At 39.2% G+C, this 27723-nt stretch overlaps 1 protein-coding gene across 1 annotated transcript in view; it reads right to left on the minus strand.

Moving 5' to 3' along the window:
* SHISA9 (shisa family member 9) overlaps nt 1-27723 on the minus strand; it is a 170645-nt gene that overhangs the window by 11824 nt on the left and 131098 nt on the right. The window contains exon 3 of the mRNA XM_054391240.1: nt 4714-4869. Coding sequence (XP_054247215.1) covers nt 4714-4869 — 156 coding nt within the window. The remainder of the gene's footprint in view (nt 1-4713; nt 4870-27723) is intronic.

The following is a 27723-nucleotide window of genomic DNA, read 5'->3' on the forward strand; positions in this document are numbered from 1 at the left end:
CAGTGACCTTAACAGGAGATATTTATTCTTTGAGTGACATATTTGCAGAATCTCACTTTGGAGTTTAGAGGCTGCAAGCAGTTGGAGCACTGTCTAACGTCTCCTTTGGGATCAAAGAACTGTGAAGCTTCGGGAGATGCTGGAAGCTGTAGACTCAGAGATGTGACGGTGAATCTGCTGCCAATTATACTCTCCTTCTAGCCTACTATATCAAATCAATTAGATCTGATTTCATCCCACAGGAGACTATGACTTCCAGCATCACTGAAGGCTTTCTGGGTCTTAGTTCCAGGGAGGAATTTTGTTCAATGTATTTTATTACTTTCTTTGGCAAAAAGTTAAACTGAGTTATCTCTTCCTAAGTTGTGCCCAGTCGGTTCCTTGAAGTTCTGTGTGTGTGAGAGAGGGGAAGAATAAATTTTATGGAAGAAATAGAAAAAACATGTTAAACTGCAGGATCACAGGATCACAGGATGTTAGAGGTTGGAAGGGACCTCAGAAGATCATTGAATCCAACCCCCCTGCCAGAGCAGGACCATAGAATCTATAGCAGGTTGCACAGGAATGCATCCAGATGGATTTTGAAAGTCTCCAGAAAAGGATACTCTGTAACCTCTCTGGGGAGCCTGTTCCAGTGGGCTGTGACCTTCGCAGTGAAGAAGTTTCTCCTCATGTTGAGGTGGAACCTCCTGTGCTGTAGTTTATATCCATTGCCCCTTGTCCTATCACAGGGAGCAAGTGAGAAGAGCCTGTCCCCTCCCTCTTGATGCTCAGCCCTCAGATATTTATAAACTTTAATTAAATCCCCTCTCAGTCTTCTCTTCTCCAGACTGAAAAGCCCCAGGTCTCTCAGCCTCTCCTCACAGGGCACATGCTCCAGTCCTTTAATCATCCCCATAACAGAAAGTTTTATGTTTTAAGTTTTCACGTGCATGTCTGTGAACCTCTCCAGCAGCTGAGTTATCTTTCTCCCAGTCCTGCAAGGCATTAGAAAGTTGAGGTTGGGGTATTCTTTAATGTTTGCAAGAAGCTCTTAAAAAAGCTAGTCCCTTTGCACTCCCTGAAACTCAGGGAAGACAATTAACTGGTATTGAGTCAGACTTGCAGAATAATGTATCTGAATAAATACAGCTAATACCTCACCATAGTGATACTGTACTTGTTAAGCCACAGGATGGACTCCGTCTCTTACAGCTTAGCTGAATGCAATCTGAAGTTGGGCTGTTCATGCTTTCTGAATGAGTGTCCAAATGATGTGTATAAAAATTTGTGATGAGCTACCTTTTTATGTCCTGGGACTTGAATTTCATGAAGGTGTTCACATACAAGTTCTCCATCTACTTGTAGCTTTAGGCATGTCAGGATTGCTTAAGTGAGCAATAACCATTTAAGCATGGAGTGAAAACATGGTTGATGAACTGGAAATAAGAATAATTTATGCAGAAAAACCTCTTTCTGCACTTTTCACATAAATAATAAAACACAGCAAAAGAAAGCACTGAAGGAAACCAGGATCATGTCATCTCAGGTGACCAAAAAAATCAAAATATCTAAACACTTGGTATTTTATTGCCACACAATATTCAGCAACAAATTTTAGTGGGACTGGCGTTTGACATTGTTAACTTTTTTCCCTAGAATGCATTCTCTGACATTCTTTGGTGGGACAAATTTGGCACTTTTGAAAAAAGATTATTTTGTTCAGTAGTGGCCAAATAATGAATGGAGTGCCCCTGTCTGTCACATAGGCTAGAGATGATAGGAAATAGATTGTTTATCTATACTTTCAGGAGGTGCTTGTTGCTCTGTCTCATTTCCAAGGGGTCCTCTGGTGATTGTTCCTTGGTGGTGTATATCTTAAGGTAGAAGGACACTAAAATTGTGGTGCAGTGAGGAAAACAGTAAATCTCAACTGACTGTAACATTGTTGTAGTCCGGGCATTCACCTGAGAACATAAAATAGGCACAGAATGTCCTCTCATTGTTCCCAGATATAAATCCCAGCAGACAGTAAGTGGAAAGGGTGAATTTGGTCAGTGGCTCCTGGTCAGTATTTAAGTAATTCTGGAGGCTGCAAAAAAATAAAGACATTCCTAACAAGGAATGAGGAAAATGCCCTCTTTCATTAGAATGTTAAGAGTTTGGTTGCACAATTTGAACTGGTTCATATAAAAATATTTTGGTTTCTAAGTAAAATATGTTCACATTGGCCTTTTCAACTCTCTTCTCCCCTGTTGTGCTGAAGCAGACACTCTGCAGTGCACACATTGCATTGCATATGTGTGAACAGTCCAAACTGTGCTCTGCTAAGCTGAATGGTCTGAAGTCTAGGGTGCAGCTGTAAAATAGCTTCCTAGAGATCAAGCTGGCCTCACTACCAAGGTATTGATCATTCTCATTCAGTAACATGGTGCAAATTAATAGCAGTGGCACTGGCATCTCTTTGTTTCACCAGTGCTTGAATCTTAGGTACTGAATTTAATGCAGGTCCCAAACACAATTCAGGACAGAGTTTACTCTGACTTGCTCCTTTTGCATGAACTTAATTTTCACAGCACCCTGTTATTGAGGGATGAGTAGCTCACTTCTAAAATTAGACAGCCAAAGATTTAGGACATCTGTAGTTCATAAGAAAGCAGCTGTGTGAAAATTAATTTAATACTGCGTCTGGTAACGCATCACTTTTTCAGTGTTCTAAACTTCTTGCCACTTATGGCCAAATTATGGCTAGCTTGATGTCAGCGTGGTCACAAACCCAGGCCTTACTAGCATCATGGAAAAACTTCTCTGTGATCTTGAGAGGCACTCCAGAGATTCTTTGGGAAGAATCGTGGCCTTGAGAGTCTGGAAGTGGTTAAAAATTGAGTGTATTTAACTATTACTCCATACATCCAAACAGAACGTGTAGCGGTTTCAGAAGGTGTGAGCATGTAGCGGTTTCAAAATCTCTACTGTTCTCTGCTGAAAAGTTTGAAAAACAACATAGCACTTCTCTACTTTTATTGTGAAAATTCACTTGATTCTACAACTTGGCTATTAGGGTTTGAAACTAATAAGGATAAGGGAAAGCACTGGAAGATGGTGCAATCCTCCTGGAAGAAAATGTCCCTGAAAGTTATGTTTAATTTAGTTTAAGATTCTGAGAGACATTACACAACTTCTGGAGCTGAAGGGAGCAGTATTTAAAGGATGATTTAACTGTATGGTTGTAATCTAGCTCCTTGAAAAACTTGTACCCAGACACTCAAGAAATAACTGTTCTCACATAATAATTTGAAAAAAACCAAGTACCTTCAGTGGCTCTTGGGCAGATGAGAGAAGTTTCTTTTGAGTGTTTCATCTCTTGTTTTATTATGCTTAAGTAATTTTTAGCTTTGGTGATTGGCTTGACCTAAATTGACATCTGCAGAAGCCTGGTATCAGTGCATAAATCTGTGATAATTAGCACATTACACAGTATCACTTTTTGAAGGAGAAATCATGAAGTTACTCTGTATTCAAAACTCAGCAGAAAGCTATTAACCTTTGTCTTTTATAAACAGATTTTAAAACGCCATGTAAGACACAAACAAGCAAGCTACAGCAAAGCTAAACTATCTGGGAAGGGACTTTGATGTACATTTTGTTAGAAGTCTGCTATCCCGAGGTTTGGATAAAGGAATGTCAGTTTGTGATGTAAATTTTTCTGGTGCTAGATTCTTAAGTCTGAACATTCTCAGCCGTCTCATCTTTTTCTGAGCTAAATAGCTCTGTCTGCAAATAGGCAGTGGGATGCTCCTCTAAATTCATGGGGAATTTGTGTTAACATCCATATGTGTAAGCTGAGCAAGGATTAGTGAGAAGCTCTTTATGAATGGACCCCCCGACTTTTTAATTTGTTATTGTCTAGAAGGTGCCAGAAATGTAAGGTGATAAATGCTTTGTCTTCACATAGTGTGTAGCAGGTTTTTACAACCCCTGTAAAGTATTATCAGCTTATGCTTCCAGTATGAAAATTACATTGAAATATTTACCTGCCATTGTCTTTTCCCTCCCACACAACTGTTTCTTTGAGGATATTCTCCCATTTGGTTTAAATAATAGTGTATGATATGAATCAGTTACAGAAAATAGCCACAAACAGGATCTTTATTAGGAGCTTTATGATGCAATAATTGTTTGAAATCAGGTGACCTACTAATGCACATCCTGCAGAAAATGTGTAAGCTCCTACTTCAGAAGCACGTTATCTTTTTGGAAGTACTTAGCAGGTGTCTAAATTATACACTTTAAAGGGGCAGCACATCTGATGTTTTTCTCTCTCGTGCAGATAGGTGTGAGAAATGCAAACTGAAATGCATAGGTAGGCATATTCAGGGCATAAAGAACTAGAGCTGAACACTGTGCCTATAACACAGGTACAACTGGCAGGAAAATGGTGTCCAGTAGGTATGGTGTGTTTTTGTATGCATATACAGACACACATGCATATGATCACCAATTCTTATATGTCATTTTCTTACCACTAATTCTAGTCCTCCTGTTAATTTTGTAGTCCTCCTGTTAACTTTTAATACATTTCCAACTGACATGACATTCTAGATGAAATTCTGTCATGAAGTAGACCAGATGAGCAGGACTTTGTTTTTAACTTCGAAGCAGAATGTCAGGTGACAGCAGCAAATGCAACATAGTGATCTAATGAGGAAGTCATGCATCGTGTTTCTTACTTACCGACTGCCTTTAGAGAGGCGTACTTGTTAAGCTCTTTGCCTGGGGGCTGTTGCTCATACGGGTTTGTGATCTGTCCCAGGCTGGGATATGAATGTTGATGTGCCATCTGGGGAAGGAGGGGAGATGTTGGCATGACATTATTCATCTGTGGTGGATCTGTATTAAAGAAAATTGACAAGCATTAAGGAAAAAATTAAATCATTCTTAAGGTTTTAACGTCATTATCCCAGTGCAGGTTAGAGAGGATATGTCATAAGATTCAACGATGGTAGATTTAGACTGGGTATTAGAAAGAAATTCTTTTCAGTGAGGGTGGTGAGATACTTCAACAAGTTACCCCAGGAAGGTACCTGACAGTAGGTATCACAAAGTCATACCAAGATAACTTCTTCTGCAGCAGACAAACCTAGAAGCAGAAGCTAATTACTGCTTATGTGCAGTTTTATGTCAGCACTTACCCCATATCCATTCTGTAGTTGATTTGTTCCTTTTTGGTAGTTAACACAGTCTGGATACTTTTCTTGCTAAGATATACCAGGATATATTAGCTATTTTTAATATTTGATTCTATCCTCTAAAAAGTTTGGTCAGAATTATATGCTGCAGTCAGCTTGCAAATGTACATTTCCACAGATTTCAGCATGGTCAGCATCTTTCTTGGAGAGTCATTCTCCAGACTTTGGAGATACTTGGACCCAATTGTCAATCCTAGAACCTTATCTTGGCTTTGAAAATAACAGATGAGTGCATTTCTCTCCTGCAGAGAAACCATGGTGCTGAATTGGTGACAATGCAGTAACTCCCACAACATCAAGCCCAGGCCTATGGTGATGTGGAAAGAAAGCTGGGCAATTAGGGGAAAGAAGGCTTAACATGATGGAGTCGGTGAACCACCCTCCAAGTGCCCAAAGGATCTGGCAGGAGCCAAATATACCTGAAGTTTGACAGGATTTTAAGGGTGTTGAATCATTTGGATTTCCACAGCTGATGAATGAAGCTGAGTGCATGAGCAAGAGCTCCTGAAGCCTGTGAACGGATTTACTGCTGGTGTAGATTTTCTAGGTGTGTTTCTTACTTAGACCTATCATTTTTGCTCAGTTATCTCCTTAAAAGTAGTGAAGGAAGTTGGAATGTAAGGGGGAAAATGAATTTGGTGCACTTGTGTTTTGTCCAGGTGTTCAGTGGCAGACTAAGCTGTTACTTGGTTGCTGGGTTACCAATGTTGCTGAGGTTTTGTTCCCTCAGTATTTATGAAGATGCAAAGAAATATATTTTTCATTTCCAGATCATTTTTTACTTCTGTTTTGTCTTGTTAAAAGCCTGAAACTTTCCTGAATTATGAAATTAATGACAGTCATTCTTTCAGTGTCACACTGACTGCATAGTGCCTCTCACTCAGATGCTTACACAAGACTAAATCATCACATAGAAGACACAGTTCACATTACTCGTTCTGCTGGACATTTGCACAAAGTAAATTGAGCAAAAGGCCAACATCTGGCAATATGCATTGAACTAGACTGAAGAACGATTCCTATTTATAAAGAGGATCCCATTGGAATGGACTCCTAGGGCCTAGAGGAAAATCTCAGCTTAATATATACATCTGCCGACATCTGTATCATACTAAAGTTTAGTTGAACTGTCTGTAACTGATGAGTGAATGTTGCATTTCTTTGCAAGCTTGCCAAACCTTGTGTGATCTGCTTCCTTATCTGTGGGTTTCTAGAAAGAAATGAGTAAATGGGACACGTACGTTGTTTTTTTCACACACAGTTAATATAATAATGATGGGTAAAATCACCGATGTTTGGATGCTGTTTAGGAAATGTGCGTAACTGAAGTAGCAATGGTGCAATGCAGCTTCTGCAGCCGGCACGGTGATGGGCAGTGGGAGTTTAACCACTAGAGGGAGCCCGACTCAGCCGGGAGCAGCCCACAGGTTGTACACCGGACTTGCCTTGCCTAGCTGCCCTGGCACAATCTATGGTTGTAGCTAAAGAAGGTATTGGCCTTGGCAGTGTTGTTTTGTTCTTGACGGTTCTGCTTCAGTCTCATCAATACTGATCAGGGATTCACTCAGGAAATAAAGAAATTTCACAAAAACTACTTTGCAAGATCTCGGTGTGAAATTCAAGATCTTTGCGGTTTTGAGACTTTGACATAGTAAGTGTTAAATTTTGAGGAGAAAATCACAATCTATTGGATTGTTCAAAATATTTTGAGATACAACAGGTGGGTTTCAGTTGGAAGAAAGCTTAACCAGAAAAATCCCTACCAGCTTTATCACTGACCTCTCATGCTTAGTTAAATGCTTTATACTTATAAACCAGATATTCTGTGATTGGTATTTGCAAATAGCTGGCTTCATTGAATGGGGACAACTTTAACTTGAAAGTTGTGGCTATGCTGTTGCATTTCTTCTGGCATGACACTGGTAGATTGTCTAGCATAGCTGTGTTCCATATAACCAGCTGCACTGTGCCTCTGCCAATTTATGCATTTATTTTTAAAAGAGAATACAAACATCACAAAGAGTCAAAAAAAATGTTTGTGCTGCAGCTTCTAGCATGAATAGTCAGACCTGATTAGCAGTGGTGATATTGTTAAAAACCTGCATGTTCACCACCTCTCTTATATTGTGCTGAAGCAAGGAAATACGATGCCAGGCTGCTTCCTAACCTCCCAAGACTTTGAGAAGTCATTCTGAATGTTAGTAATTTGCTCTCTGTCGTCCTACCACTACTTTGAGAAAGCATTCTGGAGCTCACTGCACAGAAGCTAGATGTCTGCTGGGCAGAAAATGAGACATACAGGGTTAAAAAAAATCACCAAAAAAGGTCTTCTGATGCTGAGCAGTGCTTTTGACTGTTGTTTGGTTCAGTGGTCCAGGTATGGAAAAGTTTGTGGGAGGTAAATGGAACTGAAAATAAGAGCTGGAAGGAAGCTGCACTAAAACCAGTGTAAAGCTAGAGAAAGTGGAGTGAACATCACAGCCCCCAACAATAAGCCCTTGGAAATGGATAAGGCATTGGCTTCTGGTCACGTTTCCAGTAGCTGATAAAGACTGATCATTAGATTATCTTTTTATTATCTTGACCTGTATCTCAGCCTGTGTGGTTGTGATGGTTTGAAACTGTCTTTTTAATTTTTCCTTGCAAAGTTCAGAACAGAGAAAGTGAAAGAGTATAAATAAGTCACTATTGGGTGTAAGAAAGCAAAATACTGATTGTTCTAAACACTTCCATTGGATAGATAGAAATGTTTAAGAACTATTACCCAAAACAAAGTAGGCACTCTGCACATTCTGCGTTCGGCAGTGGGGGCAGTTGCTGGGCTGTCTGGCTGCTGTTTCTTCTTCTCTTCTGGCTGAAGATAACACACTGACCTTGGCAGCTAAGTTAACAACTTTCTGCTTAACTAACTCTGCTTCTCTGTCCAGGGGGGTCTGGGGGGAAGCTCCTGTGAGAGAGAGAGGCCCCTTTGGGAGGGTCGCCTTGGGGGGAAGCAAAGGGAGATCAGTTGTGCTTTTCTAGTTTGATTGTATATATTTGTGAATGTTGTGAATTTTGTATATTTGTACATATTCATTGCATTTCATTGTAGATTTTAGACTCTGCTTGTAAATACAGCTTTTCATTTGCTTCCAGACTGGAGTAGCCTGGTTACTGTCGGTAGGGGGGGAATTTCAGCTCACACCGACACAGTGGTTGAAACTTGTATCCAGATATCATACCTAAGAGTTTACTGCATTTTTCTGGTGAAAATGCCCTTTTTTGTTTGGTTAGGGTTTTTTTCTGTTTGGTTGGGGGTTTTTGTTTGCTTTTTTTTGTTTTGTTTTGTTTTCAGCCCTCCCTGACTGCTAATTTTGGAGTTGCTTTAGTGTGCAATATGGTGACAAGAATAATGTCATTGGTTGCTGTAGTTATGCATCACTCTATCCAGTTAAGATGTTGTCATATCCAATTTATGCACTTCATTCAGAAATCAAGGAACGGTCATCTCAGCAATTATTAAACACAAATAAGAACCCAATGCAGAAACACTTGACACACATGTATGGATGCAGTAGGACAAGTCAAAAGCCCAAGACTTTTGTTTGGTTTGATTTTTGCATTGTTTACAGAGTATATTGTGTTGTTAACCTAGTGATTTTTCTTGTCAAGAAGCTTTCAGGGTTGTGGAAAGTACTTAGGGTTAGAGGATGGGATTCATATATTCATACAATAGTTTGGGTTGGAAGGGACCTTAAAAGTCATCCAGTTCCAACCCCCCTAACATTTGCAGGGACACCTTCCCCTAGACCAGGTTGCTCAAGGCCTCATCCAACCTGGCTGCTAGTAGGTGACTAACAAAAATAAGCTTGTTCACTGAGAGCCAACAACCTGCCATGAATATCCTTTAAGATCAACCACTACTCTCCTCGTCTTTAGCCATGGGAGAGTGAAACCTGGCCTGGGGGTTTATTCCTTACTGTAACAATGAAGTCAGTGATTTGGTGCTTGAAGACAGGGAAAATGAAAAAAAACCCTCCACAGGCACAGAATGGAATCTATTAGTAAATGAGCAGTCAGAGGTGTAAGGAAAAGAACAAATGAGACAGGTGATGCAGTAACAAAACAGGAGAGGATGGGGGAAGGGCAGGAAAGCAGAATGAGGTTTTGCTACAAAAGCCACCTGCAGACACACAGACAAAAGAAATGCGAACAAGACAGACAAAAGAAGACTGTAAAGTCAAGGGTGGGGGAAGGAAAAATTCAGAGCAAAATATAATAATAGCTGAGCATTTTCAGATACTCAGGAGAAAAAGATATGCCCTGAACTAACTGAAAATGAAAATAACAGCTATGAAAACACGGTAGATATGAGTGATTGCTCCTCTCCTATCCATAACTGCACTGCCACCAACACACCTATTTGTCTCTTTGTTCTTATTATATTTAATTACAAGATTATCTCCTCTAGCATTGTAAATTCATACTCGCTTTCTTACAAGCCTCACCAACAGAAACTGCAGGTGCTATTTCTGAAAAATCCCAGATATGATGAAAGCTGTGGGATTTTAACAACTTGACTGTGCCTGTAAACCACTGCCTTTCAGACTGGTTCCTTCATGGATGAGATGACTTCTCCAATCATGGGACTGAGCCTCCTTTTGAGGTAAAACTCAAATCCTTGGCTTATATACTACTTCTTGTCTCTCTGTAGGTTGTCCCAATGCAGTTGAACTGAGCTTTTTTGTGCATGCATTTTTCTACACCTATGTAACTTGAGTGTTTTCTCTCTTTGTGGGTATTTATTGCCATTGTCATTGGCTTTTGATTTGGATACTTTGCCCCTTCAGATTTGCATTTTTAAAGGGCGTACTTGTTCCTATCCAGAGCAGAGCAGGAGGATACAAGAGTTCTGTTCTACAACAGTTGTAGAACTGCACACCCAGTAAATAATTTCACTCCTTTTGGTCATTCTTCATCTGACAGTCTTTCCAAGGTTTGATTATTACTGCTGCCATTTCTCAACATTTGAAGCCTTGCAATGCAGCTTTTGAGATGAGGTTCTACCCTCAGGTGTACATGGAGTTGTGTTATTCTGTGTATAATGGTATCATAAGTAATTCCAGTCAGTCTGTGTCCCTTATGATTTGCAGACTTTCTTGTTTTCAGTGATGCAGTAGTCATGTGAGTAGTTGTATTTTCCCTAAATGTCATAGCTCTGAGACAATACATATTTTTCATGGCAATTTATGCTAGCCAGTTATCTGTTCTGTCTCTGCACTGTATCACAAAAACATTCCTGTAACACAGACAACCTACCCGTCTAATCACCACCACAAAAAGGATCTGAGATGAGTGGGATGGCATTTCATCCAGAAAAAAATTGTTCCTGTTTAATGGAAGTGACAGTCTACAGTGTAAATGCCTGTCACCAAACATACTGTTTTATGCCTTCCCCTGTCCTATCAAGCAATTGTAGGAGTCAGTCCCATGCTACATGCTATACTCTTGATTCTCCATGGTGCCACTGAATGCAAGTGTCACTCAGCACGTTGACATCTACTGCTGTATGTTTTCCATCCACTTCTGACAAGATTAACCTCTTTCTCTGTTGATGTCTTCTATGGTAGAGGTTGCATGGTCTTTCACATGTGGATAATTTCAGTGTGTTTCTGAAGAGAAGCTTTTTTCCTCAAAACAGAAAAAATATTTGACACAGGAACATCTTCAGTTACACAGATTCAAAAAGGTATTAAACTCCATAGAACAGTGTTGTGGGCTGTGCTGACAGCATGGAACACAGGCAAGTGAAGTGTATGTATCCCCTGCTGCAAGTGTTTATGAATTAGCAGGGTTCATAGTGCTGACTGACACCAAAATTCCTGTTGGATCAAGTTGAAAATTGACAGGAGATAGGATGGCAGAGTGGCTCTTAGCATCTTGTTGATCTAGTTTGAGACACTGGTGAACAAGGTTATTGTGGATACAGTCTTTTTGAGAAGGCATTACTGTAGGGAGGTTCTTGAGCAGATACTCAGAGACAATGTCACTCATCTGGACGTGGGAAAAATGGTCAAGGAGCCAGGTCAAGAAATCCATGGTGCTCTGCCCATGGTGCATATCATAAGAGGAACCAACTTTCCTCTGGTGGGAGAGGTAAACTGCAGACATTACCTTACCAGTGAGCTCCGTAGTCAGCAATGCTCTGTTACTCAAACAATTCCCTGTGTCTCTTTTAAAATGGCAAAATTTGCCAAATTTCCTTCCAGTGCAGTGGAATTCTGTGCTGCTGTCACATGAAGGCCGTGCTGTGTACATGCTCAGAAACAGATGGACTCTCCATTCTGAATACTTTCATTTGAAGTGCAGACGAGGACAACAACACTGATTTTACAATACAAATCCTACTCCTTCCCCTCAGTTTAATTTTCTATCTCCATCCTTCAGGCACTTACCCATGTTGGATTATGTTCCTTTGAATAGCAATTTTTGAGGTGAAGTGAAACATAAAGAAAAGAGAATTAGTAGTAATGTGGCCAAAGAGGTGTGGGACTCCACTGCTGAGTCCAACCAGGGAAGTGCATACAATCTTCCTGATTCTGCCTTCCTACTGAATTGTGATGCTAACTTTATGTTTAAATGTATGGGAAATATTTTTCTATATAAGAATCTTATGCCCCTGAGTATTTCTGAACTCTGTGTGACACGTTACAAATGGGGAAAGAGACAATGGCATCTTTGTTTATCAGTCAAATTCAAGAGCTGGTGACTGAAGGTTCCCGCTGTCTTCTAGACAAAGTCTCTGATGCTGTGAGGTGCTGAATTCTCTGTGGTCACAGTGATCTAGGAGACAGGTCCTTAATCATGTTTCAGATTTCAGCTCTTTTTATTTGGTTAGACTCCAAGTGTGTAGGAGCAGAGTTCTGTGAAATCAGTTGGCTGCTTTACTGCCATCCGAGAAGGGTGGGAGGGGGATATCACTGGCCTTGTGACTAAAGTGGCTGGAAGCCTCTCTCCCCTGCTTTTCGTTTCCCTTGGGCCCCATGCTGTACAATTTCACTCATGTTCTTGTAATATTTTCTGAGCTCTTGCTTTGCAAAAGCACTCATCTGAGGTTGGTTTTCCATGTAGACTTTCATTATGTGACACCATATCTCCTTTTATGAAGGTTATTTTTGTGTCCTCTGAAGGTTTTCTTTTCCTTCATAATTACAACCTGCCAGACTTATAATCCTCTGACAGGATTTTTGACTTTGTAATCTTCTCTAGAGCAACCCGTTGTAGCTTCACAAACAGAGGATTGTAACCTTTAAGAAGGCAATAAGCAGATGAACTCTTGAGATACCAAGACCCTGCTTTCATATCAGTTTCCAGTGCTTGAGTTGTAGGAGGGCAGGAAGCGGTGCTGTGTTCTCACTCCCACCCACGGTTTTGGTTTCCTTCATCTTCTTTTGCCTCAAGTAGCAGAGTTGAGAAATTAATTAAACCCACCAGTTATATACACTTGGAGCACTGCAAATATCCTTAGCTATGCAAATTAAGAAAAGATAAATTCACTGAATGTGACTTACACAACAGAGTCGTTTTTTTCCCCCAGAAGAATGTTCTTTACACTTTGCCATAAGGTATCAGTTGTTTTACAAATTAAACACCTCTGTACCTTTTCACAGAAATAAAAAGAGTCTGCTAAGATGTATCATCCACCTCAGATTCTTTCTTTTGCCTGCTTTGTCTTTCAATGAAATTACTTTTCTTCCAACAATTAATATACTTGGTGGGAATGTGCCTGTCATTATAATGCTTATTCTAAATGTTTATATCCTTTGTTTATTGTTTGCTCTTACTGTAACAGTTATTGATGACCAATAAGTGTACATTTTTATGCAGCTTGAATATATTTAAAAATTCCCTTACTTCAGACATTCCACTAACTTGTCTATTAGCTGTCCTAACATACCAACTTTTTAGAAGGAAAAGACTAGACAGTATTAAAACTTGAAAAGCTAGTGTGAAGCTGTAATAATCCACTTATGGACCTCTTCTTTCCCAATCTGCCTGTGCAAGTCTTATTAATATTGGTACCATTTTTTATTTGTTAGTCTGTGTTAAGCAGACAGAACCTCAGAGTGAAAACTGAAAAGGTCAGTAAAGAATCAAAGTTCTGTTCTCAGAGAAATAACCATAATTTGTTGTCTTTTGGAACAGCAAAGAACAAAATTTACAATGATGGGGTAGGATGCATGTTATCTTGTTGCATAGAAGATTCATATGGCTGGCTTTTCAAAATATTATCTTATCCTATACTCCTCCCAGGAAGAACTGCATATACTTTTGATGGATGTTAGCTATGTTTTCAAAAAGCCTCCAGTGGGGGGCTCTACAGCCTCCCTGCACAATCTGTTCCAGTTGTAATGCTGTCCTCACCGTTAGAGAACTTGTCCTACCATGTGTTTCACATTTCCTTCAAGGCAATTTAAGTCCATTAGTTCTCTTATCTTTTAAAGGTAAGAGATGATTACTATCCCTTGTGCTGCAGCATTTTATGTATTTTGAAGTCTCTGCACTACAGAATAACGATGTTTTCAGTCTTATACAGAATAGAGGTTTCAGAAATCCATTCTTTCTGAAGACATCTTGAGGTTTGCAATCCCAAATCTCGTGTTTTATGTCTCGCAGGGTCTCCACTGTTTTATGCACCCTAGCATACCATTTCTTCTCTGGCATTAACATGGTGGTGTTGATCCCCTAAAGTCCAGAAATCCTTCTATTTTCTTAACATCTCCTTCCTGTTCTGTGTTCATGTACAGGATTATTCTTACACCTAGAACCTTACAACTCTTTTAATAAGGAAAGACCTTGTTTTTTTCATATCGTTTTCCCATTTGTTAGTCTTTAAAATCTAATTCTGTCCTTCAAGGCCTTTAAAACCTCTTCCAGCTTGGTGGTGCCCACAAATTGTGTAAGTGTATGTATGCTCTGTCCCCTTGTCCTCATTAATGAAAATATCACATAATATTTGAGACAGAATAAATGCCTGCAGAAGACTGTTCAGTATATCTTTCCATTAAAAAAAAAAAAAAGAATCATTTGGGACTGTTTTCTGAATGCATTCTTTAGACAATTTTGCACCTACTTTCTGGAAACAGCTTCTGAAATCCTATTGAAAATCAAGATTTATATTATCTAAATTCCACACCCCCACCCCCCCCCCCCATCTAAAGGGCCTTTTACATTGTCTTGGAACGAAATTACTTCTGTTTAGCTCCATTTGTTCTTGACAAATCTTTATTAGTTGTTACTCATTACCATGTCTTGACTAGATGCTATAAGAAGTTTGATGAATTAACTGTTGATTTATATTCCTTCTTCCCTTTCTTTCCCTTGTCCCTTAATTCAGTAATGAAATGATTACTAAATTATTTTATTTGTGTTCTTTCTCCTCTTTCAAGGCTCTACAGCACAGCTTTTTTTGTGCGTTTTTTTGTTGTGGGGTTTTTTTTTTGACAGTTTACAGAACATCATCCATTGGATGATTTCTTAAAGATAATGACTCTTAAGAGGACTCTCTCTAAGTGTGCAGGATGAATCTTTCTGGGCCATCAAGTAGGAACATGCTATAATTTTTCCAAGTGCTCTTGAAACCTGCGCTTCCTGTCCTGTGTGGCCTCTGCCTTTACTGATGATGACTTTGGTTAGTTTCTCTCAACTATTGACTTTTTTTGAGTGTTAATACACCATCTCCTAAAAAGGGCCCATCTGAGTCTAGCATCTGAAGATGCTAGCTTTTAATAGCTAAAATTAAACAAAAATGAAGTCTTTTTGGAATGCTATATATCTTTCCATAATGAGGACATAGGCTATCCTGAATCAACAGGAATATTATTTTCCTTTTTATCATTTCAGTAGTGTTCCCATTTTATTTTGAAGCTTTGGACATAAAAGGCAACTGTGATAGCAGCCATCTCAGCCCCTGTGTTATTTCAAGAACCTCTTATGTGTAATTTCTGTGATCAATAATGCCCATGCACATACGCTGACGTGCAGCATAAAGATGACCTAGTTCTATTTTTGCGTTTTAACAGCCTTTTGTAGAGTGGTAAGTCTACTGCTAAAGGGACAATGCTCAACATATGTTTCAGTAAATAAGAAAATTTTATTACTTTGAAGAAGCAAATTTCAAGGGCTTTAGAAAGACTTCAGCCACCTGAACAGACCTTTTTTGCCAACATGCAAATATTTTCTTTTAAATAATCTTTACTGAAAGCAGTTATCAAAGTGACTGCAGTAGGCTAGGCACAGGTCACTCTGTTCCTCTAAGAGCAATGGGCTACATTATCATAGGCAAGTTGCTTAGCCAAGAACAACTCTTATTACAGTTATGCAGCTGACTTGAAGAGAGAGCTGGGAACAGCCTCTACCTGTCCAGTGGTAGAAATAATAATGAATTAGTTATGTAAGGCTGAGCATGTGAGCTTGTGTGAACTATTGTGCTGTGAGCTGGACGCTTCTTTTCCCTGCAGATGTGCTTTTGCCCAGGCACATGCTACTCTTCTGTGGCATAACAACAATAAAAAGAGAGGAAGATGATTGTTTCCTTCTAGTTGCTGCTAAGTCAATTTAAAAATCAAAAGGTGTCCAAGTCTTCTGATTACAATATAAATTCCCACAGTGTGAGTCTACAGAAAAGACTCTGGCCTTTGTAAACGACTCATTGGACAGTTTATTTTCATTTCTGTGGAATTTTATTATTTGAAAAAAGTATTTATCTCTACTTACTATTCTACTCATTCTTCTCTCTTATTACAAACTGGAGCACTGTATAATCTGTAAGCTGAGACAACAGTATGAAAATGTACATCCAATACTTTGAAAACTGTCTTATTTAGGGCAAGGTTTTGATCAGCCTTTACTTGGCTCCCAGTGAAATGGAGACTTTTCAAGAATAGCAGAATCAGGCAAGTTTAGAACATTTCAAAGCTCTGCCTGAACATATTTTATGAACACCTACTGTAAGGGAGTTAGGCCAGTATTTAGAAACTGAATTGCAGTTACTCAACATCTCTTCTCTAGTGATAGCTCATCACATTTACAATTGTAGTGCTGATGAATTAGGTTCTCACTACCTTTCATAGCCTCATCACAGTGCATGTCGGTGTGTTTATTTGTGCTCCTCATTGCTAGTGTGCCTTAACCTTATGCAGAAGCCCCACAGCTCAATGAGAATGTCTCAGCCCATTCATCTTTTTTAACCTTCCTGATTAGAAACACTTCTTATAAGTTTCTTTTTCAGAGCTGTGTTGTATAACATTGTCACTGGAGAGCTGGCTGAGACCAACAACCTTTTTCACAAAAGCCACTGAATAAAAATGAGTTGAGTCCCTTGCAAATGAACATGGGCTATGTTTCCACTGGTGATTTGGAGGTGGGGTGGTTGCTATCCCATGACAGTTCCCTGAGGTCTGGTTTTGTCTTTCATTAAACCATAGGATCATTATTTTGAGTCCACTATATAGTGCTTTCACTGGTATCTGTATTTATGCAGCATTATCTTTCCTAAATGAGACAATGCATTAATGACTGACATTTCTGGCTTAAAGGAGTTTACTTTGTTTATTTAGTTACAATCCAAATAAAAAGCTGTTGTCCCATGGTCCTTTGCCTTTCAGCAGGGTGAGTTGGATGGGTTTACCAAATGTGAGAAACCTTTCAAAACAGGACTTTTTCTCTCTTGATAAATTGATACTCAAACAGAAATATAGGGTGTTTGGTTTCAATAATTAGTGACAGTGCCACTACATCAAAGGTAAGTTCGTTTAAGAACCATAATTAGCTAATACAAAATGATGAATGGGGGACTGGGACAGATTATTTAGCAATGCTATTAATTAACAGTACTGTTGAACCCAAGTGCAGCTTGGCATGAAGACAACATCCAGGACAGATTTTAAGTGCCTGCCTAACGCCACGTGCCTGAAGTAAAACATGTCAGAAGGCAGGCTAAATAGGGGACCCAATTTATATTCCTTTAATTTATGACCTTTGTTTCATTTCTGTTTCATCTCCTTATTAGCTGGACTGTTGTCACCCACTGGTCTTTCACAGTGCAGTTCTTCATCTCAGAAATAAATTACAGGCCCAAAAGGAAAAGTAAAATTGATGCTTCTATTCTCAGCCATTTCTAGCTATAACCTATTACTCTGCATACATTATTTTAATGAATTGCAGAATGCCTCTTTAGCTTTCTCAGAATGTCTTCCAAGAACAAGGCTTTGTGGACTCCTGCCAGGCACACACACATATGATTTGTATGCTGTCCTTTTCTTTTTTTGATAGTAGCAAAACTATTTTGGTAACAGCATTCCTCCACTTCCTACAATTGCGTTTTGCCCTGAAACTTGTAAAAGCCAAAGCCTCAACCTTCTGTGCCTTAGTGTCAAATATAGTCAGGTGCTGAGGGCCCATTTTCTGTGGGCTTTCATTTATGACAGCTTAAATGAACAGTCCCTGGAAGAACTGAAATTCTAGGCACATCAATATCAACAGGAGCTAGACGTCCTGAGGTCAGGTTTTCATCCCTGGGACTGTTACCTGTCTGGAAGGCTTTGCTCATGAGCAAGATGCTTCCTGCAGAGCTGACTGAAGCAATGAACTTTTTCAGTGTTACATAGATTTTTATGAAAACTTTCCCATACAATCTTATCATTATTTATTTATTCCTGATGTGTTAGGAATTTGCCAGGCAGAAAAAGGCACAGTCCTCGCTCCAAGGAGAGCCTGCTGGATGTTTGGATGCCTGTGAACTTCCTCTGTAACCAAAGGCTATATCCTTGTATTAATTCTGTCAGAACTATTGCTTCTCACAGCGTGTTAGTGTAAATAATCTCTGTTTACAATAATGGATCATTACTCAAACTTCCCACAGAAACTGAATATGCTGTAAATGTGTTTCCTTTTTTTTATATATTTTACCTCCAACTTTAATTAATGCTACTTCTGGAAAATTCTCTCTTGTATTGTATGTTCACAGCCAGAAATACTGTGGTTAATAGTTCCTTTCCAGTATAATTAAATAGAAACCACACGGCAATAATTTAATAGTCCCTTATGTATCTTAATTTGGATTTTTTTTAACTTGTTCCTATTTTGTGTAATATTTTACACAAAACCCGCCTGGGTGCATTCTCATGTGAGCTGGTACAGGTGATCCTGCTCTGGCAGGGGGGTTGCACTAGATGGTCTCTTGAGGCCTCTTCCAGCCGCTAACACTCTGTGCTTCTGTAATTTTTATGACCTATTAAACAACAGTCATGCTTCATCCAAGGCTGGTTCTTGCTGATAGTTGTAGGGATCCCCTTGCATGGTTGGTAGGGTAACCTGCCTCCCTTTCTCTCTCTTTCAAGGAGAGAGCAAGTAGTCATTTTTAGTTAAACAGCCGCAGACTCAGAGTCCAGCGCCTCAATTCCTGACTACACCACTACAACCTTGTGTGTGCATGGTGAAGTTACCAAAAGACCTGCAGTGCAAATAGTGCAACTATTGTATTTTTTGGAAGCACTTCATATACTTCTGCCAGTGGGTTTTTTGCATTTGCAGATGGAGAATTGGTATGCTACAACGATGTCTTTTTCATTTTAAGTGGTCTGTACAGACTTTATGGTATCTAGCTTTTGTTCATTGCACTGGCCTGGCAGGGTGGATTCAGGTATGGTTAGAAAGCAAGGTAGTATCATGAGGCTGCTTAGTTGGAATGTTTCCATTTTGATTGAGAAGAAAGGGTTGAAAGGTATGATGCTATCAAACAACCCTGTTTTATCAAATAGTTGGAAATAAAAATCAAGTTAACAAAACTTTCTAAGCAAGGAAATAGCAATAATGTCTTCAAGTCAGAGGAGTCTGCTGTTCTAAGACAGCATATTTAGTATTGAGCCTTTCCACGTCCAGTACAATCCACACACAATGTAATTTTATAGCCAGCAGCTCAGAGGCCTATATTAGAACTTGTGTTCTTAATGCACAGAAAGTATATGAACAAGTAACCCCTGTTTGATTTCAACAGCAAGGTCTTTTTGATTGAATTTCCTGTCTGGGAGAATCACTTATATCCACAGAGAACCACTAATGATTTGTTATATCCTCTAGTGCTTAGGGGAATTCACGTCAAAAAAACGCAAATAAATGAAAAAAACTTTGAAACAGAGTTTATCTTTTGTTAAATACAAGTTCTTCTCCCTGGTATACAGTGACAGGAATGGCTCAGAGCTGCACTGGGGGAGGTTTAGACTGGACATTAAAAAGTATTTCTTTACTAAAAGGGTTGTCAAACACTGGAATAGGCTTCCTAGACAGGTAGACGATGTCCCAAGACTGTCAGTGTTTAACAGGCATTTGAACAATGCCCTTAATAATATACATTAACTTGGTCAGCCCTGAAATAGTCAGTTGGATTAGATGATTGTTGTAGGTCCCTTCCAGGTGGAATAGTCTGGTTTTTGTTCTAATCCATTCTGTCTGAAGTTGAGAAAGAGGCAATGAATTAAACACCTTTTTTCCAGAAGTATTTTTGCAAGAAAACTATGCATTCTAAGCTTCAGGATATTAAAATGTGAAGCCTTTCTACGGAGTAAAGGTTAAAACAGGTGCTGTGATTTGTAATGAGTAAGTTATTCTGCTAGCAGCAAGGTTACTGACGTTTTTGTTCATTTTATACCAGTGTGCCTGGGGAGCCTCATTGCCCAGCCTCTGATGTCATCTAATGTATAACAAGATAACACAAACAGTCTAAAGGGAGAAGAAAAGCAATATATTTGCATTTTAAGTCTGAACTTGTAAACTCTCAGCTCTGGATAGGACTACATTTGAGTTAGAAGGTCTTCTGCATATGGATGTCTCAGCAGGGACAAGCTGTGTCTGGAAGAGCCCAGCACTGGTGCTTCTGAAGCCAAGCCAGCCTGCTACCAATTTGGCTATGTGTACTCTATATGTAACCATGTTGTGCATGTAGAGACATTAGGCATGTGAAGTCCTAGCCCAGTTGAGGGCAAGAAGGGACAAGAGCAGGGTTTTTTATTTTACATTATTTTGATGTATTTTTGATGTACATTATTTTACATTATTATGATATTTTATTTTACATATGGCAGCCGTTTGATAAAAGTGCTTGAGCACAGTATATTAAGCATCTAAAGCCATCCCCACAGTGGCACTATACAGGCACCTAAGTCTTTTTTCTGCATAAAAACTATGTATCCCTCAGTCTAATCCCTGATGGTGGATCATTTTTGTTGTATGCAGTGGGGTTTGAAGAAAACCCCAAGTTTCACTGATCTTTTTCACAGGGATTACTGTTTTCAGGAATCAGCCCCTTTGCAGTTGCAGGGAAATAGTAAAGATTTGCATGAGGCAGTGGAAACCATGCTATAAAACTGTCTTCTATCTTCCTCCAAATAACTTTAGTTCCTACCTATTTTTAGGTAGAATTCAATTAGGCAGTATCAGAGCCAATATCAACAGTACAAAACGATATAGCTGTAATAGCTACTGTAAGTAGCAGTAGCTATTAATAATCTAAATAATTGTAGTGCTTTTGTGTGTTATTGTTGTGATTGTTTCCAAAACCAGAATTGAGATGTGCTGAGCCTCTGAAGTTTCAGCAATTATGCATCAGCAGCAGTTTTATGTGAACCAACCACCCACTCCCACATTTGTAGCTGTGTAATACCAAACGTGTTTAAATGTGTTGTGTCTAGTGATTGTATACATGCTTGGTTCTTCCAGAATCTCTGTTTTGACAGAGAGTGATGAGTGTAATACTATCATTAGGTGAAAGGGTTAAAGGCTCTGGACCCTGAAGTCCATTCTTACTTTACCCATTGTGGTTGCTGTACAGATACTGTTGATAATCTGTGTTTTATCCATAACTACATGAGGAGAATGATGCATTATGAAATAAGCTATGGCCTCTGATTTTGGGAAGAAAGTCTGATGTATTTACTCCAGAAAAAGAGTGAACTTGTACAACCCATAGGCTGTATAAAAAATAATACCAGCTTTGACCCCTGGTTAGATACAGTAGATGTAGTTGCCTGTCCCAGTGGCTTACTTACTGTTCCAGAATATGATGCTACTAAGTTTATAGACAGGAAATCTTTAGCATTTTTATTTTGGTGCAATACAGCTGTAAATACTATGTTAATGTTACAACCATAGAAAGAGTTAAAAAAACACACAAAGAATTAGAAATACATACACACAGAAGATTAAGCTAAAATAAGTGTTTGCTTGGGAAGACTGGCCACCATCTCAAGAAAAAGACATTTGAATCCTGGAATCAAGGTGTTTATTTTCTTTTGAGAGCACCAAACTACAAGTGTAAATATAAGGTAATAATTCTGAGCAAATACAAGGGACATATAAATTAATGATTTGTAAAATGCTGGATTTACTTATATTTTCCAAAGCACCTGAAACTAAAGGAGTATATGCAGTAGTAAAACTTCAGGCCTGTGGCTCAACACTGAGAAGTCTCAAATGAATTGTTCTCATTTTAAAATGAAGTGCATTTAGAACAGGCTGTTGAAGTCAACTAAATGCTGGTGTCGTGACCCTCATGTAGGGAAAACATTAAGTCTTAATTCTAGCTATTTAAAATTATATAAAATTCAGTTGTGAATTCATGTTTTCCTGTAGTAGTATCAGTGAGGGGAAAAATATGCAGAAATAAGTGTCTGTGGGCAATTCAAGTATAATTGTTGCTGGCATTAATGACATTTATTATTCATGTTTTTTCCCTACTCCTAAATAGCATAAATCATTAGTAATCTTTTTCACTCTTCAAGAAGGATAAAACGAGAACTAAAAATTTCAATATTGTAAATTCATGTAAATATAATGTTTTTCTCTTGTCCCAAGTCTTCAGAAACAGACTATAGTTCACAAGAGTCTTAAAGAATCTTGTTCATTTCTTGTTTGTTCTTAGTGTGAAATCCGTTGGGCTCTAATCCTGAACACATTAAAGCCTATGGCATCAGGCCTATGTCCCAAGAATGTGATGTTCTCAAAAGAGTGGATTTGTAAAGGAATCTGCTAGAGACTTCCAGCTCTCGTGGAATTTGTGATTTGGAGCCTCCTCTAAAGCTGGTCAAAAATGCTTTGACTGGAGAATGCAGATTTGTGAAGATCAAAGCATTACCCAGGGGCAATTTGGTTTTAACCAAAGGGTAATGAAAAATGGACAGGTTTTGAAAGTTCTATCATTCTCTATCAGCTTATCTGCCAAGTACCTCTGCTTCTTGCCCAGCGAGCTGATGGCAAAGCAAAAGCTCAGAACTGCTGCCCAACTCCCTCATCTTCTGTGGCACATCTGACAAGCTGCTGAGGAGACAGCTCCAGCTCTTGGCTGTTGTGCAGCTTTCCTGGTGCACTGATGTGGCACTGGGATTTTGGCTTTTCAGTTTGCAGCTCCTCAGCAGTCAGCTGCCCAGCTCCACAGCTGTGTCCCGTCCAGAGAAGTGCAGGACAGCCAGAGCTTAAATGCTGGACTGGCCTTTTGCGAAGTGCCAAAATATTTAGTTTTCATCTAAACCAGAAGTAAATGAAATTTCAGAACCTTCCAAGCACAAAGCATAAACTGTTCCCATTACTTTATTACTCTTAGTTGTAACCATTGTGATGTTTTTTCCAGTAGTGAACAATAGCAAAGAGATGCATATTCAGTTGCTACTGAGCAATGCTATGCATCCAGAATTCCTCTGTCTTGCAGCTACTATCTCCAGAACAGCCTATAGTGCAGAACATATTCTGCTGGCAAATGCATAAACAGGGGGGAGGGGGAATACATATATATATATATATGTATGTGTAAGCAAAGCTTCATGGTCTTTTGAAAATCCAGTTGCACTGGAAAAGCATCCTTCAGTAACTGAAGTTTTAATAGGAAATAATTCATCATTTTGTTGACCTTTACATGTTGAGCTTCTAGGTAGGAATGAACTGTTTGAAAAATGTTTCTAATTCAGTTGTCACAGACAGACATCAGGCTTGTGGCTGATCTGTGTCATAAGCAGGGGCTTCATTTTGATTTTTCACAATCACCAAAGTTGATCTTACACTGTTTCAGCTGCCTCTTCACTATTTCCTCACAGACAAAAGGCTGCTTGGAAAAAAAAATGCATGTGACTAGGACAGTGAGGATAATAACAAAGTAATCTTGGTAATTATTGTTGCTTACACATTCAAAACCAGACCTTGTCTCTGTTCCAGGAATCCCACTGTACCAAGCTGATGAAGGATACAGACATACTGCTTATATGCACACATACATACATACATACATACATATATATATATATAGGAGTGGGAAAAATGGGTTTGATCTATATGCTTATAAGCAGTAACAACATAGGCTGATGCTTTCTACACAGACAAGGGTATGAGACATAAGAAAACAATTATGACCTATAGAGCACAATAATAACACCAACCTAGACTCCAGCTGTAGATGGTAAATATGTAATGCCATTTGCTCACTGATTTGAATTCTTTTCCAATCAAAGTGAGCTCCTGATTCATAGCAGCTGGCAGGATGGGATATATTAAATTGTGACAGAGGAAGGGAACATGAGGAGTGACACAGAGTGTCTGATACCATAAGCCCTCAGTTCAGCCAGGCCTCCTCCAAGCAGAGAATGAGAGACATACATTTAAGAAACTAAGTATTTCAAATCAAACTTTACTACTTGAAAATATGTGAGATGGTGTGGTAGTTTTAGGCTATGCCTTTAAAATTTTTCACAGATCCTGAACAGAAAGCAGTAAAATGTAAATAATTCACTATTGGATGTAAAAAGGAAAATAATGATAGTTCTAAACAATCCCATTGGAGAGATAAGGGACTTAAACTAGCTATACCAAAGCAATTTCTCTCTCTCTTCTCGCTTCCTCGGGTTGGGAGGTACTAACTGGCTTCTGCTTGACTTTGGCTGCATTGTTTTGGCTAAGTTCTAACATCTCTCTGCTCTCTCTCTTGTGCTTTTGTGTACAGGGGTGTAAGGGGGAGCAGGGAGAGAGAAGCTATTTGCTTCCCCTGGTCTTTGACCAGGGGGGTCCTTGTGCTGTTTATTAATTGTAAATATCTATAAACATTGTAAATACTGTATATTTTGTACACATTCATTGCATTTCATTGTAGATTGTAGTTTTGCTTGTAAATACAGCTTTCGTTTGCTTCCAACTGCACTGGTCTGGAAAATTTAATCTTGAGGGGTGTGGGTTGAAAAATTTACATTATTTACAGGTATTTACAATTAATTTACAATTTACAAGTAGCTTCTCCTTTCCCTGCCTCCTCCCCTACCTCCCTGTACACAAGGGACAAGAGGCAGAAGCAGAGAAGTTAATACCACTCACAACAGAAACAGTGCAGCCAAGGTCAAGCAGAAGCAAGTTAGTCTCTCCCAGAGTGAAGAAGTGAGGAGAGAGAGAGATTGTTTTGGGAACCAAATCTTATGGTAGATATCTCTCCAATGGGATTTCTTAGAATTATCATTATTTTCCTTGTTACACCCAGTAGTGATTTATTTACATTCTACTACTTTCTGTTCAAGATCTGTGAAAAATTTTTAAAGGCGTAGCCTAAAACTACCACGGGGGGAAATTTCAACCTACCACAGAGGGCTTGTCAGAACCCCATTGTTATTAGAAACAAATAGTGACAATAAGCAGCAGTAAATAATGTCATGGAGAATATGCTAAACTAGAAAATTATTTTCTGAATGTAGTTTTCTAGTTTTCCTTATTCTCTGTTACTGAACAATGCTTATATAGGTGAGAGAGTACTCTGCCCATAGAAGAACCTGTTTCTATATTTCATTAAAGACAAAGATATAACTAGATCATTAAACTTCATTGCTTTTCCACAACTGTTCTGGAGTTAATGAAGTTGTGGACACACTGCAGTGGTAGCTGAGGTTGTTTACAGCTAGACTTGCATGGCCTGCAGGTGCTCATTATGAACAACACGCTGCTGGGTAGGCATGTCAATTTGTTACCTGAAGACAGAGGAGTGTCACTGGGTGGCCAGGTGCTGCACTTTGTAAGCAGCTTAGTCAAAGGTCATCTCTCTTCTCCTGTTACTTAATATAAAAATGCCCCAAAGATTATGCATCAGGGGTGAGATTCTCTCTTGTGAATGGAGCAAACATACAGCCGGTATGGCAAGTGGGGCTTATCTATTACTACATAAACGGCCTCAGTATATTTTGACTGGCATCCACTAAATCAAAATGGCTTTTCTTTCATAGGCCTGCCAGAGTAACTTCAGCCACATCTCAGGCTCACATGCAGTTAGGAGTGTCGCTGTGTTTGGACGAATGGGTAGATAGGAACTCAGTCCTCATAGCACAAAGCATCCCATAAGCCCAGGAGGGCTGGGATGGAATAGCAGATGGATGTGTTGCATTTTGGCAAAACTCTTCTCCCCAGAGCCAGAGGAAATGTAGGGGATTACCAGGTTCCTCCTAGCCCCAGGCTACATGAGTCCAGGCCTGCTCAGATCCTTCTGTCCCACCACAAGTACAGCAGTGGCAGAAGGGCCTGTTCAGGGCTGCAAATGTGAGACAGCACTTGTGGCACACCCAGCTTGTTGGGAGAATGATTCAGTCTGCTGGAGCAAATTGTTTCAGTGATGCAAAGACTGAGTGGCTGAGTGGGAAGGGAGCCAGCTGAGCTTTTACTTCAACTAGCATACACAAGAATATGAGTGTGAGAGCTATTTTGATGAGGTCAGAGTCACAGTAACAAGTATTATGCCTGTTGCAGAGGTGTGAATCTGCATTTTGCCCAGTTTCCTTCCTCCACTTATTTTGAAAAGGAACAACAAGAGAAGAATGGCAGAAAAGTCATGCAGTGCAGCTCTGGGTAGAAGGGCATTGGTGCAAAGGAACCACAGGAGGCCTTTTGCAAGGCCCCAAAGGAGAGGCTGCCCAGTCCTTTTCAGGTTCATTGCCTGTACATTGAGTTCTCTGTCCCTGCCTGGCTGACCAGCTCCAGTGGCTGCTGGCAGGGAGGAAGGAAGGGAATGCAGCTTCTCCACGCCTGCTGTGGGCACTGGGAATGGCTGTAAAGAGCAAAGAAACAGCTCCTAAGTTTGTCAGAGATCATATTTTTTTGTCCTTAAAAATAGCTGATAGGAGGCAGGGGAGAATTGCATTTATTTCTTTCACATGCTGTATATTTGAAGAAGTATCATATAAAAGATGATGAAAAATACCATTTTATTTATTTCTTCTTTTTCTTCCCATTTCATTAGCTGCAGGTTTTTAAACCCAGAACTGCAAACAGTGAGTTCTTTATGAGATGACCTTTCTAAGAAAAAGAGTATGAAAAGGTTTGTGAGCATAAACCAGAGCCTCTCTAATTAATACCTCAGAGAAATGTTTTTATTTAATGGTTTCTTAATGCTAGTTTCCTTATATTATAGTGAAATATGTTACTTTGACTTGACTGATGAAAGGAAACAATTTTGTCATGTACAGTAATCACCTCTCCCCCCAAATAGAATTGTTTCCCATATTTACATAATGTGCTCCTAATCGTATTGATCATTATAACCAATTAATCGTTAACAAGTTTAACATCATGATGCTTTCATCCCAGGGATACAGCTTTATACCCAGACCCTCCAAAAAAATTTAATGGTAAATTTATGTATTACTACACCAGAGAGATTGTGCTACTTCTGTTACATATGCCTCTGATTTACAAGCACTTGTAGATTTAAATAAATAGCTGTTTCCATTCAAACAAAATGAGGGAACAATTCTGTCTCTTTTTCACATGTCCCTTTTTAATACAAGTTGAAATAGTGTAGCCTGCTGTCCGAGGCCTCTGCTAAATTCTGATGTAGGAGTTTGATTGATTTGTTAGTAACTGTGCATAGAAAGCAAGAAGATGAATTACCCTAGGAAAAACAACTAGAGCTGCCAGCTCCAAGCTGCAAAGGAGTCATCAGGGCAGCAAAGAATAGTCTTCCAAATGCTTTAATAAAAGAAGCAGGAGAGAAAAATCAGTAGCTGATTAATTTTGTTGGTAGTGTTTTCAGGGACACAGGCTAATAGAGAACCAAATGTTAGGAAAATATGTTTCAAGAGAAGGCCAACACAAAAATCAGAGGAATGCACCCACTGACCATGTTGTGTAGAGATTTAGAAGGAAGTAGGTAGGAAAGAAGAGCAGATGAGAGAGCAGTTCGTGAAGGATCAAATTAAATCTGCACAAATAATTATTTTTAAAGGTCATAGCAATAAAAAAAAGAACAAAATGAACAAACAAATGAAAAAGAAACAGGTTCCCTGACACTGTGTTTCCTTGTGAACAGCTGTTGTAGGTGTTGGGGGATTGGTTGTAAATGATGAAATGGCAGAGTCATTTGTGTCCTCAAGTCATCTTGTGTAAATTGAATAAATACTGAAAATCTACACTGACAAGGGACTTTGGAAATAATTTTTCATCTTTGACATGG

Source organism: Indicator indicator, chromosome 22, assembly GCF_027791375.1.
Source record: "Indicator indicator isolate 239-I01 chromosome 22, UM_Iind_1.1, whole genome shotgun sequence".
NCBI lineage: Eukaryota > Metazoa > Chordata > Aves > Piciformes > Indicatoridae > Indicator > Indicator indicator.